Genomic DNA, 14866 nt, shown 5'->3' on the forward strand with positions numbered 1-14866 from the left:
CTGGAAGTTTCATTCGCCAGAGGAGTAGGTGTTTTTTGTTTTTTGTTTTTTGGGTTTTTTTTTTTTTTTAACAGCATGAGACAAAATAAAGAAGTGTTATCAGACCCTTTAATAATGTCAGGAAAGACTGAATCATGGTATTTCTTTTACTGGGGGTAACTGTCTTTTGCAACCTCCCTGTGGTTATCCAGCCATTGCCCAGCTAAATTATTTGAAGACCAGTCTGGCTACTAAGGTGTCTTGTAAGGAAATTTAGAATTAACTCCCGACTTTTCAAAGCATCTGGCTCCTTGGGTAAGTTGCAGAGGATGGAGACAGCCATCAGGCACCTCGGCTCCCTTCCTGTGTAATCGCGGGAGTCCGAAGTCGTTCCCTACTACCTCCCCGCATTCAAATGATCATCCTGCAGATTTTAACCGATATTGTCATGTTGAAGTTTGGTAGTTATTGTTTACATTTCTCCCTTCCCCAAGGGGTCTTGGCAAGTGTTTAAGAGATTATTGATTTCCAAGAAACCAAATAAAGAAGGCTGTTCTTTTATAACATATGAAATACACACTTTTCTTTAACTAAATAGGCAGTGTATATTTGACATTGACAAATGGATAGGAGACAAGAAAACTTATTTTAAAAGATTTTGAAAGGGGAGAAATGGACAGGACAGCAGCAGTCCTACAGAAGAGTAGGACTGGAATTAAGAGAAAAGCTTGGAGAAAACTAGGGGGATGCTTTCTGTGCTGTAGAAGTTTAAAATGTCATCGAACACATACAGGTGGTAAACAAACATCGTTGAAGAAGCTACTTTTAGGGGGACCTAATCATTGCAGTTTTTGCAGTTTTTGCAGTTTTGCAGTTGAGATGAGCTTCTTATACTACTTTTCTCCATATTTTTCTCTGGCACTGTGGTACTGAAATATCCACCCAAGTTTAGGAGTTTCTGGTTTACTTAGAATAACCCAGAAAAGCCATTCTGAAACTGTGTCAAGAATACATTTTTTACAAAAAAAGTAATAAATACCTGATAGAGATCTTAGCTATCCCATCCCCCAAGTCAAAAGGGAAATACCCAGTGAAGGAAGGAAATTCCCCAACACCCAGATTGAGGGAACAAATGGTAGACACCCAGGAGTTCAGTGTTGTATATCCCACCCCAAATCTCCACAACTTCCCTGCACCAACAAAGGAAAGCCCCTCGTCCTTCCCTGCACCAGATTCTCTTTTCTTGCTCCTGAACCTTAGGAAGGCGAGAATGAAATACTTCATTTATCCAAAGATGGGAGCTCAGTTTGTGGAATGAGCTCCCCCAAAATATATCAGCCAAAGATATGCAAACATTATGGAGATATTTCACTTGAGGGTTCAGATCCAGAATCCGCAAGTCTCCAGGTCGCGATTATTCAACAGGTCCCCTTCGCTACCCTGTGCGCTTCAGCTGCTAAACTTTGTCAACCCAAGTTCTCCCCAGTTTTCGTAGGAGGGTGGCACCCGCAGTTTAAATAGCTCACAGGATGGCTGGGTTTCTCTAGTAACACAGACTTACCTTAGTATCTGGGCAAAACGACTCTTGAGACCGCAAGAAAGACCAAACTATGAGGGAAAATTATCTTTGGACAGAACCCAGCAGTGATTTTGCACACTAAAAAAAGAGGGGAAAACTTTGTGTAAGCAGCGCTGTGTGAGAAAACAGTCATATTGTTAACCTGTGAAATATTTAATAAAATATTTGTATGTTTTTAAGGGATAGAAAAACAGAGTGTGTTGAAACTACATTGCTACTATACTGAGGAATTGAAGGAAAATTTTCACTGTAATAGCATGCCAGGTAGAGAATAATTTTATCTTGCAATGTATTATAATCCGTGTTACTCTACAAAAGCAATTTTGAAAGCGGTTTATGGAGGTTATTTTATAGGGGAAAAATCACTTAAAATACTTTTCTTTGTTGGCTCTTTCTGGTAAAGTATGGATTAAGTTGGTTTGAAAGCATATTTGTACAATCAATATTTAATACAAGTTTGCTTTTGGCCCTCTCACCTGCTCTAACCGTATCATTTTCGTCCTCAAAGTCGGTTCAAGAGAGTAGATGACTAGAATGGGATTCCAGTGGGAGGGAAGAGATTTTACTCAAAGCCCAACAAGTGAGACGAGTTTCAATAAAGCAAGGTGCAATTTGAAATCTTTAAAAACTAGTGTTGTCTTAGGAGTGGTGACTTAAGTGTTGCTAGGGAGACCAGGCAAGGAAAAAGACGCCACACGGAAGTGATTTTCAGTTCTTGTACTTTGCTTAACGCGACAGTAAAAAAAAGAAAAGAAAGGAAGGAAGGAAGGAAGGAAGGAAGGAAGGAAGAAAGAAAGAGCGAGCCAAACAGGAAGACACGCCGACATTTGGAGCTTGGAGTTGAGGTCTGCAAGTAGGAGAAGAGGTAGTGGTGGGTACTGAGCCAGACGCGCCCCCTTTTTAGTGCTGTCAAATAAGTTGCTGTCAGGCTCTTTAGCGCGCCGCGGGCCGGGCGCCCCGCTGCACAGCCACCTCCCCCGGGGCGGTAATTAACCAGTACCTGGGCGCACACGACCGATCCGACAGCATCAGCCACAGGCAGAGCCGTGGGGACCAAGGGCGCGGTGGGTCTGGATGCACATTTCCTGAAACACAGGTCTCTCGCGTCTGAGATCACTAGCCCCGAGAAAATGTGCTCATAGTAGAGTTCTTAAAGTGGAGCCTGTATGCAGCTGGCCCGCTAAAGGGTGGTGGTGAAAAGTAAGGCAAAGAATAGTTGTGGGGGTGACATTTCCACCACCAAAATGACTGAGAGTGGCGCTGCTTTCCTCATGAAGTAGATGCAAATTCGGGGAGCAGGGAAATGGTGTGTCAACTCTGGGGCACTCTGATTAACACCGGGCATGGAGCAAGCAAGATTCTCCACCCACAAACTGTATACTTTTTAAAACTCATTGTCGCTTAGGGCTCAGATCCTAAGATTTCAAGAGCCAGTTTCCTATGGCGAGGGAGTGGTCGGAGAGAGGAATCAGGCTAGGGCCGGAACTTCGGGGTTCTGGCGGAGGGGAGAGGGAAGGGGGCGCGCTGGGCGCTGTCCATGGTGCTGGGAGGAAAGCGGCTTCCCTTCGCAGTACCCAAACCAAGATCAGGTGTGAAAAGGGGAAGATAAACCAACAACACATGCGGCAGGAGATTTTTTAATTCCCTCAAATGTGAAAAACACGCATGTGGTTGTATAACTTAAACAGTATTCTAGGAGTGCTCTGCTCTATCTCCCAGTCGGTACTCTTAAGTCGGACAGCAGTGTTAACTGGTCATTATAGGGAGGTCTTCTCCTTAAAATGTTCCATATTTCAAAGTAATGTAATCATCAATTTTTGACGTACAAAGTAGAGAGGAAGGAGGGGAAAAATGGTGATTTGAGACTTTAAACATATCCAAAGGCACTTAGCTATTTTCAGATTTGATAGGATATAAAAGCAGAACATGACTTAGCCTGTTAGGTAACATTGGATATATTGAGAAAGTATTAAAACTATATAGACCCAATTTCATTTTAATAATTCTACAAACTCCACGCTGGCCAAATGCTGCAGTTATATTTTTGTCAGTAAGAATAACAAGAGCGATTTACCTATTGTGGTGTGTGCGTGTGCGTGTGTGTGTGTGTGTACATTTGAAATGGCTAAGATTTCATTCTAAGTTCTAAAATCATACTCTAAAAACTGCATGCTCTCAAAACAAATTTGATTTCTTAAAAGACAGGTGGCCAGGAAGAAAGTAGGATGCAGACAGAAATTATTTCAAAATGGGGATAAAGAACTAAATGGAAACATAACCTACTTAGTAGGTGAGTCACACTTTGTAAAATACACACACACACACACATTTCTAAAAATATATCCTGTTACACCCGTGTATAAAATATATGTTTTTTAAAAACAAAAGTGTGTATATCTATGTATCTACAAATACATGAAATTACATAACAAAATTTCAGGCAAACTATTACCTGTGCTTGGTCAAACCAGAAATATGAAAAATTATCTTAATTGTGTTAATCATGAAAATCTTACTAGCCTCAGCAACTTGAATCCATGTGACAATGAAGAAGGAAAGGGACAAAAATTCAAACAGCTGACACAATGACCAGCAGCAACTGACAGCATCTCATTTGATATTTGATATCAAGCACTAGATCAATATTTGTGAGATCAATGCAATTTTAATGGTTTTTCTTTCGAAACTGTATGAAAGCCAAATCATGACACTCTGTGCTAGGGTTATTTTTAGAGCTGGTTATTCCAGGGGATGATATTAAGTAATTTACTGAGGCAAAGGAAAAGAGGGGGGGGGGACCTAAAAACCAAAAAAACAAAACCACCACAGCAAACTATCAGTATTTCTTCAATTGATAAATCCTGATTATCTAAGTACCTAGAGAAGGTGTAAACATTTATTGGAAAAAAACCCATTTATTTAATTATGGTTAAAGAAACAAGAAAAGAAACCTTTGGAAAATTATTTGGAGGTACATGAAGATGAAATGGATCAGAAATTTTCACTCACAAGGGGATTAGGTGGTACTTGAGCAAAAATAAATGAAATGATAAAAAGAAAGAAATCCAGGCCTTTCAGCTACACAGTCAATCCCTGCATGTGTGGAATTCAGAAGGAAATAACAGATTTCTCTGTGTCCCAGGCAGAGCAGAAAACTGAGAGCCCTATCTGAAACTCATACACAGCAAGGTTCCTCAAAGGTCAAAAAGAGGGGAGAAAAAGTAATTAGGTACATGGTATTGTCTTTTCTTTTGGAGAGTTTATACCTTAAAAAGTAAAATGCAAAGTAATCTAACTCAGAGGCATATAGGTCCTCAATCTAGAAATCTTTAAACAGTAATCTAGGAGGATTCTATGCTTTCTTTTTTCAGTCTTTAGTGCTTAGACAGTAGCGTTAACCCACGTGCCCACCAACTCATTTTGTTTGATAAAAATGCTAAACTTTATTTGTTTTTGCAGATTCAGTTATGAGGAATTTTCACCTAGAGGAATCCACGACCTTCACCAAACAGCAATTTCTGGGGAGGTAGATGATGGGGGTGGTGCAGAGGGAGTATAAGCAGGTGAACATTTCAGTAAAGCAGTAAGAAGGTGAGATGTGGTGATTGTGGATAGTGATCCTGATAAGCAGATGTTTAAGATTTCAGACTAAAAGAAAAAGAAAATGTTATTCACTTGTAATTCAACGTTGATTAAAAACTTGGGAGAAGTTAGTTGTTCACTTGAAATAATAGGAATATTTTAGGAAATTTCTAATGCCTGACCTAAAGATCTCTCATCTTTGTTCAAGATAAAGAATAAAATACTTCAAAGCTATGTAATTCTTAAACTTTTTCCCTCAATGTCTCTTTTTTCCCTAATGTTTTTCTTGATGGCAGTAAATTGCCTAATAATGAAACTGTTAATATATTATTACAAACAGATCACTTCAAATAAAAGGCAATGCATTATATGCTTTTAGTAGTGAAATTCATACCTAAGTCCTTTTGCAGTAGGATTAAATAATGCACCTGGTATATTCCTTAAGTGCCTAGGTAAAGACATATTTTTCCAGGATTTTAATAACTCCAGAACAAACAGTCACTCTCTGCATGTGTCTCTATGCCCTATTGTATTTCAAGCCTGGCAGACTGCCTACAAACTAGACACCAACAGTTTAAATCAATTTTTCTTTAATGAAATAAAGGCAACCTTACACACGAATACACATTACATACAAACAGACACCAATGAACTTGAGGCATTTAAAAATATTTATTACAATGCCTTCAAGAATTTGAACATAAATTTATTTAGAACAGGTTTACAAACAATCCTGGTGACCAACATACACTGAGTCCCTACTAGGTAGCAGGCACTGCAAAGACATACACATACTGTATATAATGTTTATTTCTGGTAGGGTGGGTATACGTACCCCATGGATGGGTGTGTATATGCACATATGTGTATGTATACACGCACACATGTATGCATATATACATATTTTTTCTATTAGGTCTTATTAAAAAAACCCCTGAGTTATCTCAAAGAAGGATATCAACTTTATAGTCAATTGTAGTTAATTCAGACTTCATTTTGACTCATCATAATTTGACCAATAATTTTTTTCCTCGTAGCATGGACAGTACAGAATTTAAAAGTTTAGTGTTCCAAAAATGCTGCTCTTCTTAAGCCACTTTGAAGTAATGCTAGTCAGCCTAAGATCCAGATCTACATGTTAATCTCTAGTTTTGCCTTCAAACAGAATTCAGTTACAAAGAACTCGGAAAGATTTTGAATCTATTCAGAAGAGGAAAACTCTTTAATTTTCCGAGGAGTAAAAACTCCCCAAGAAACTTCATATAGCTTCTTAGATTTTGCTTAGCATACGTGATAAAACATTGATTGTTGCAGTTTGGTGACCCATGAAATTTGGGGGTTAGTTTTCTCTTCAGACCAGAGCATATAATTATGCAAATAAAGAGCTGTCACTGATCTAGTGAAATACTCACAAACACATGCACTCTGAAATTGGACAGAAAAGTGAAAATGGTTGGTGATGTGATGGTGCCATGGTTTGTTTTCCTGCCAAGTTTCTATCCAAGTTCATTATTCAAATTGTAAACTTTAAAAAGAGACATATCATTCTTGGGGTGTTGGTTGTCTTTTCATTTCAGATTCTTTGTATTGGTACTGCAGGCTGGTTACAAAGTACAGTTCAACATTATTTTACCTATGACAGTCTCCCATATTACCCTATGTAATGGCCAAGGAAGAAAAGCTGAATGATCTAGAAAGAAAGATGCAGGTCCTCCCTGGATTTCTTTCTAGAAACATGTTTCATCTCTGGTTCAAACAGAACTCAACCCAACAATACAAAGAATATACTGAAATGCTGTTCATAAATCTCAAGGCAAAGGGCCGGGAAAAGTTGCCTGGAAGGCCTCATGGATTAAGTCAAATTTCCATTTTCAAGTTTTTACATTGAAGGGAAAAATACCGGTCTCTGCATGGTATCCACTTAATGGTCAAACTTTCAGGACGACTTTCTCCTATCTAGCAATTAAAGCCCACTATATAATATTTGGTGACTTTAACCTTTATGGTTCATTTACAATTACCACTCTCTAAAACCTTTGTGCTAAGAATTAACAAGAGTTCTTCAATCTAACCATGCTCTTTGGCATCGAGGTCTCCCAATTCCAAAGTTACCACTGCATAGGCTGTTGCATAATTTTAGATGTCATGGAGAGCCCCACTGATGAAATCTGAGAAGGCTCATGTCAGACCACTGACTGCTAAAGACATCACTACATGAAAGATCAGTGGTGTGAAACTTTAAAAACATTGATCCAAATGAATCAATTAAATCAACATTCATCCCTCCTAAGTGTGAGGTTTAAAACTATCATTGTTGCTTTTTTTTTTTTTTTTAACTCTACATAGATTTCGAGATAAACGTTGGAATGCTTTGATGGCTACTTCTATTCTCGAATCTCCGTTAATCGACTTTGTGCTATTTCCCTCTTTTCAACATCTTCCACTTGGTGTACATTCTTTACTTTTAGTACAGTGCATGACAGTTGCAATGCTTTAAATCTAAAACCGCCTAACAAAGCTGACGCTTTAGGTAGGGTAGCTTTAAGCTCTGTGAAGTGTTGATTAAAAACCCTTTCCCAGACTCAAACTGATCTTTTTGGAGATTAATAGAATATTAGATAAAAGGAAGACGAACAATTCAAGAGACTCCCACTCAGTCACTCTATACAAGGAAGGAAGGAAGGAAAGTATTCAATTTTTGAAAGGGAGTACCTCCTGGAGTCTTTTATTTTATATTATTACAGCCCCTAATAAGTAATCATAAAATAACCACCACTATTATCCCCCCTTCTTTTTTGCCACCCATATTTCAAAGATGAGAATGTCTCACATTTATTTAAAGACATTTTCCCCTATAGAAGCATGGGGAAAGTTTTTGAGTAATTTTTAGACTTTCTGTGATAGTAATCTTTCTTAAATGAATCACAGGAACCTGTCAGTTTACAGTTACAAACTATGATTTAACAGGAGACACTCATGTGTTTGGATTGGGACTCCAGGTAATCCAGAGAAACATGTGAAAAAATTTAACTTATTAGCCCTGATAATATAGTTAACATATTTTGTCATCCAAACTCTCTCAAAGGAGTTAAGAAGGAAAAGCTGTAAAATAAATGTAAACACGGTATTTTCAGATTAGATGTAATACATCAAGGACCTATACAGGGACTTGGGAGCAATGTAATGTCACCAGATTGCTTTGGAAAGCACATTTCTTTACAGTATATTAAAGCGTATTTTATAAAATCATAGCTTAACAATGGGTTCAAATTTCTCTGTAGCTAAGGATATTTCAGATATTAAAAACAAACACCTTAAAAAAAAATGTTGCTTAAAAAAAAAATGTTGGCTTTGTGAAAGGTCCAAGCCAAACAGTAAGTGTTCAAGTGAAGTTAGGATGTTACCTTAAAGCAACAATAATAGTAATAAAAGCAACTATACCGTTTAAAATACTGATGAATGCTGTTCCATCATTCTTTTTAAGTTTCTGCTTTTATTAACCTCTGTACTGTACACAAATAAATGAACCTCTGAGCAAGAATAATACGCCGCTGCTTGTTGGGAAAATTGTTTTTATTTTAAAATGGTAAACAGAAATATTTAATATATATGAAACTCCTGTGCTTTACTTTTTTTTTCTTTTTGTATAAACAATTATGCAATCTAGGTCGAAGCACAAGGCAGAAACTTGAGAAAACAACAATTAGTACAAATAGATTTTCTCCCCCCCTTCAAATATCCATGAAAACTTTTAACGGCTGCATGTTTAGATACCTTTATAAAGTTCTAAAGCCAGTATTTTGAATCTCAGATTTATCAACAACTCCTTGCTTCCCATTCCATTTGCTCTAAGAACTGAGTATATAATTTTTTAAAAAGTCTAAATCCTAACTTTAAGCCTCTACTCTCCTAAAAACCTGTCTAAAGAAACCAAAATGGTTAGAAAATCAGAGCAGAAATACTGCTAACACTTGTCACCTCCAAGCAGGCGGGCTCCTACCAACTGATTGTTGTTAATCCAGGAAAATTGATGTGGAGGATTTTACTACATTTATACCAACAGACACATAATCAACAGGTTAAAAAAAAAATCGTACATTACGAGGAATCTTATCACTTATCAGTTGGCGGTCTCAGATGGTTTGCCTAGCTCTCTCCGGGCTGCTGCAGCTCAGACCCACAAGTAGAAATTACATTTGCACAACTTAAGTTTGCAAATAGCCCTCTATAGATGTTTAAACAAGGCTAACAACCCAGTAGTTTTAAAGTATTAAAGGCAATTAAACAGTGATTCACTCTAGTTGCAAGTAAAGGTTTTCAAAAGGAGAAGTGAGAAAACCGAAGAGAAGGAATAGGAGTGATTTGGTGTCTAAGCTGAGCCCATTTACTTTGCTCTAATTCAGGTGCATAAGCGTCATAAATTTAGCACTGCACAAGTGCTGGGTAAAAAAAAGCAATAAAATTAGTTTTCCTGCGAATACTTTCATATAGTCAAAACACCACACAATTTATAACACTTTGAAAAATATATTCAATCCACATCAATTTTCAAATCCTCTCAAAGGAAGGTATCATTATTGTATACAGTTCACCTTTACTTCTAAAACAGAAAAGATTGCAGACCAACATGCTTGACATTGTTGGAGTTACACATATTAAATTATCCAGGTGTGGATAAAATGACGTTTTGATTTTTCCTGTGTTGTTTCTGCTAAAATAATATCAAAAGATATGTATATATGACCACTGAAAAAAGATCACTTTAATTTGCCATCATTAAAACTATAAGAACAAATTAATGTACTTATATACCAAACACAGATATTACCAGTTTTAAAACTTGCTGAAATCGGTTCATAATATAAAAACATTTTATCCATGAGGTGGTTATTTTAAGTTATTTTTTCTGAGAAGTCAGACAGTTCTAAGTCATTTTGGGTACATTTTATCATGTCCTCAAATAAGGCAGGCATATTGTTGCATATACTTTAAAAAAGGATGAAAAAATATTAAATTCAGACCCCCATCTGCTAGAAACAGAATCTTTACTAGGTAATTAAATTCAAGTAATTAAAAACTGATAATGTTAAGATTTAATATTTGAATTGAAAAGTCAGCAAAATCTTAACTTATTTTACCTCTTGTATTTCACAGTGTTGGCCAGATATTAGCAGGATTAAAGTAACTGTAGAAACTGTAGGGCAAAACCCTAGAGAGGAAATGGACTACTAAAAATTATGCCACTGTACTGAGAGAAGAAAATCTTTCACACCAGGTCTTTCTTTCCCTTTCTGTGGGAGCAGAAACCTAGAAGAATCATTTTAGCCCCACTTGGCCTCTCAGAAGGAAAAGGTGGAACAGCACACAGGTTCATCTTCCTTATGACAATAAATACTATCCCTAACAGGGTCTAACTCCATGAAAGCTCAGGGCAGTCATTCTAGTTAGGATTATGAACAACAACAACAAACTTTCTCCACATTAGGATTTAAAAAGCAAAACAAGTGTGCGATCTGAATTACAATGCCACTCAATATACATTATACATTTAAAAAGTAAAGTCAATTCTAATGATAAAGTTGGAAATTCTGTTGGAAAGGGGACCTTTCACCCTTAAAAGATTTGCTCATCATTACGTTTTGGTTTAAACAATCTCTTCTGAAATTAGAGACTTGGGTAAAATCTCGTATTCGAATGGCAAGGGTTTTCAGCGGTAATGTGTAATGGGTACTTTATAGATTTTTTATGCAAAGTTTTTCTTTTGGTCTTGAAATGAAAATAGATTGTTAGAGAACAATTTGCACTCCCAAGGCGACATAGTACACCACGGCATTCACGTTCTGAATTTAAATTTGGCTTCTCTGAGGAGGTTTGTGGGGAACTTCCTTTTAATTAGGGGGGAAAAAAAAGAGGCGTAAGAAGCTCTTCGCCGAAAACCTAAAATGTATGAAATCTAGAATAAAAGTTTGCTTCTGTTCGGAGGAAAAAACCGGACATGATCGAGGGGGGCCTGGGGCCGGTGCAAGCGGCGGCTGCGCTGCAGCGGGCGGTAGGACCGCGCAGACGCCGCTCGCCCCGCAGCGCCGGCGCGGGCTCCGTCAGGGCAATTAGAGGCGCGCCGGCCGCGCCGAGCAGGGCGCTGTCAGCCTTAATCTGCGCGCTGACGGGCAGCGCGAAGCCCGAGCTCAGCCCGCAGGAAGCACGACCAGTGAACCCATATTGCTTTGACAGTTGCACTCATCTAGAAATAATGCAAAACGCTATTTAGATGTATATATCACGACCCTGTGCTCTAGGAAGAAAACAATCTAATGAGGGGCTGGGAGTCTGCTCGCCGACAACAAGCAGTTAGGAGACGTGTGGATGCATGCTCGAGTGTGGTGCCTTGGCTTCCCCTCCCCCGTCTCGCTCGTTCTCCTCTTACAGCTCTTCGTGCTTTATTCTGTGGGAGCGCCGCGTCAGAGCCGGCTTGAGGGAACTGGTCTTTGCCTCAGAGGCTTCGGTAAAGAATTTGAAAATGGACGGGAAGCTCTTCCAGGAAGTTAGCTCGTGACGGTCGGTGCCTGCAAAACACACAGATTCGGTTACGAGGTGGCCTCGCTCGGTGCCAAGGCACAGGCCGCCCGCCTTCCTCCCCGGGAGCCCGAGCCCCGCCCTCGGAGCCCGCGTTCCCCGCGCTCCGGCGCCGGCTCCGCCGCCGGCGCGCGTCTGCAGGCCCCCCGGGCGCGGCCCCTCCAGGCCACACCTATGCCCGAGGGTTCACTCTGCCTCCCCGGCCGAGGGCTGTCTACGACCGCTCACTGCGCATCTCCGCCCGCGGCCCCCGGGGCGGCCCGCCGGAGACCTCCACCGCCTCCCGCCCGAGGCCCCTTCCCGCCCCTAACGGGGAGGACGCTGCTGGGACACCCCCCGCAGGGTGCCCGAGGCGCGGCCAGGCGGCCCCAGGGCCTCAGCCCCTCCGGGCCAATCGAGGCGTTCGGAGGGAAGGGCCACTCCCTCTCCCGCTTCGAAACCACCCACTTCCCCAGGCTTCGCGCGCGCGCGCGCGCGCGCGGGGATTGGTTTCCCCTGCGCGCGGAATCCGGCATCTTCACCATCCCGGAGCACCCACGTTTCTCCGTTTCCCAAGTGAATAAAACAAATCGGATTTTTCTTGCCTCTCTCGGAAGCTGTGCCGTTAGACATAATTTGTCTCAGCGAGGTCACCGCGATCAAATTATATGGGATGCTTCAGGAAGATTCAGATTTTTTTAAAAAGAGACTGTGCCTAGAAAATTGTCCTAGGAGGCTACATTTTAAAAGATTCGAGGGGCCAGTTTTAGAAAAGCTAAAAAAGTCTTTCCAAGCAGTGAGTACAAAAAGAGCATCTAGGCCTCCTATTTTGTCAGGAGGAATTCAACTTAGAAAATACAGGTTTAGTTTGTCACTTTACAGGGTTATTTTATTTTACCCCAGCTTCTTTCTGTTGATGTACAGTGCTTTTCAAGTCAAACCTCCCTTCAGTTTAACACAGGCAAAAAACAAAACAAGCAAAAAAACAAAAAAACTCAAACAAAAAAACAGTGATGTAGTCGTAAGAACAGATGAGGATATTAATCGGTTTCGACTCCTTGTGATAACATATCATTTTGCCAGTCTCTTCATAACAATTTTTTAATTAAAAAATAAAAATGATAATGAAGACTCTACCATAGAAATAATGAGTGAATAGCTTTGAAACAGTTGAAATCACTTCCTAGATCACTCAATTATGCAGAGAGATACTGCCTGGAAGTCTTGGGATTCAGGGCCTCTGTCTGATACTTTAACATTGTTAATGATAATTCTTTAGTCTGTAATAGTAGGTCATTGCTATGGTTACTCTACAATGGTGCAACACTTTGCTTTCCCCTTCAGCTATTCGCTGAGACCTGGTAACCACATTTGTTGCCTAGCAACAGTTTTGTGACAGTATCACAATCTGGGAGTTACAACAATAAGGATGCTATGGCTGCAGTCGACCAGAGAGCAGAAAGCTACAGTCTGTGCATGGGACTAAGATGTGGGAGCTGGCCCTACCAGAGAACCCGTCTCTTAATGGGTGCTCTCACAAGGATGCTTTCTATCCTCTTCTCCTCTGCAATTTGGCCTTATGAACCTGCCCTGGTAACTACGATCTAGTGTTGAAGTCATATCCTTGAGAAATATCCTCCAACACTACTGTATTCAGATTAAAAAATGAGGTCATTTGCTTACCCATTTTGGGCAAATTTCAATGTTACTTATTGGGAGAGAGAGATTAGTATAGGTTTATCCTGGCAAATTCTAAAGTGCCTGACTTGATTTTGACAAGTCTTCACAGAATTTTGGGGGGAAAAATTATATATATATATATATATATATATATATATATATATATATATATATATATGCCTGCCCTCATCAATAAGTGTGCAAACTTTCAAATTCTTTAAGATATATGTAACACCCAGGTATTTATTACTATATTTTTCACTGATTTATTCATTTGACAATCTTAAAGAATTCTTTTGAATTTGGAGGCATTTATATTCTCCAAGCCCAAGTAAGCACTTCTAGATATGCTCAGACAAACCTACTTTGGGTATATTTGAAAGGGGCCTAGTTTCTAGATAGGTTTATGAAATTCCTGTTCCTATTTCTATGGTGCTTGCAAATCTAGTTTCATTTCAATAACTAATTGCACTTATAATAATAAGATACTTCAAAACCAATTGTATTTCTTCCTTTTGAAAGACTATTCTCAGATGCATACTACATGGCAGCACACATCCCCAAAAACAATAAGAAAAGAAAGAAAGAAAGAAAGAAAGAAAGAAAGAAAGAAAGAAAGAAAAAAGGTGTTAATTGTCTTCTTTTCCTTTCTCATTTCCCATGCTTCCAGACTTATTTGGCATTTCCTCCATAGTGATCACACTTACACTTACTAGTGTTACCAAGGCTATGATCAATTTGTAAGCTTTCTCAGGGAATTCTTCTCATAATTCCTCCCACCCCTTGAAAACCAATTCAATCTAGGAATCTAGAGGGACCTAAGGAGTCAATGGTCTGAAGCAATTTTAACTCCTTTATTTTTTTCTTTCCTGGTGACAATCTTTCTGAAGGATGAACAAATTTCCCTGGTGATAAAATCACTACAAAAGCTTTTTAGATTTAGCTTATGATGACTCTTTGCTTGATTAGTCCTGGGTTGAAAAGACCAAAGTCCCTGAGATAACTGAGTACCTGCACTGGCTCTCAACATTTACCCCTGCAATTTAAGAGTATAAATAATGAGAATGTGTGCTCTGTCAGAGGGAGGGAAATTGGTGGGAGTAAAGGTAATAAGCAAAGTGGGTTAGAAACTGAACTACAGAGAACCTAGTAGGGGTAGGAGAATTCTTCCTAAACTAAGGAGTAGTAAAGTGCATATTTTATACAAAAAATGGCTTTCTTTTTAGAATTTTTTGAAATAAGTTTTTTTTTAAAGATTTTATTTATTGGGGCGCCTGGGTGGCTCAGTGGGTTAAGCCGCTGCCTTCGGCTCAGGTCATGATCTCGGAGTCCTGGGATCGAGTCCCGCATCCGGCTCTCTGCTCAGCAGGGAGCCTGCTTCCTCCTGTCTCTCTGCCTGCCTCTCTGCCTGCTTGTGATCTCTGTCAAATAAATAAATAAAATCTTTAAAAAAAAGATTTTATTTATTTATTTGACAGAGATCACAAGCAGGCA

The 14866-nt window shown here is 39.4% G+C and overlaps 1 protein-coding gene across 3 annotated transcripts in view; it reads right to left on the reverse strand.

Moving 5' to 3' along the window:
* Positions 1 to 8695: 8695 nt before the first annotated feature.
* The window catches only part of FAM172A (family with sequence similarity 172 member A), a 429500-nt gene continuing 423329 nt past the window's right edge, over positions 8696 to 14866 (reverse strand). For all 3 annotated transcript variants that reach the window (XM_047731577.1, XM_047731576.1, XM_047731573.1), the window contains one exon: positions 8696 to 11703. In XM_047731577.1, the coding sequence (XP_047587533.1) occupies positions 11561 to 11703 (143 nt within the window). In that variant the 3' untranslated portion in view covers positions 8696 to 11560. The remainder of the gene's footprint in view (positions 11704 to 14866) is intronic.

Source organism: Lutra lutra, chromosome 5, assembly GCF_902655055.1.
Source record: "Lutra lutra chromosome 5, mLutLut1.2, whole genome shotgun sequence".
Taxonomy (NCBI): Eukaryota; Metazoa; Chordata; class Mammalia; order Carnivora; family Mustelidae; genus Lutra; species Lutra lutra.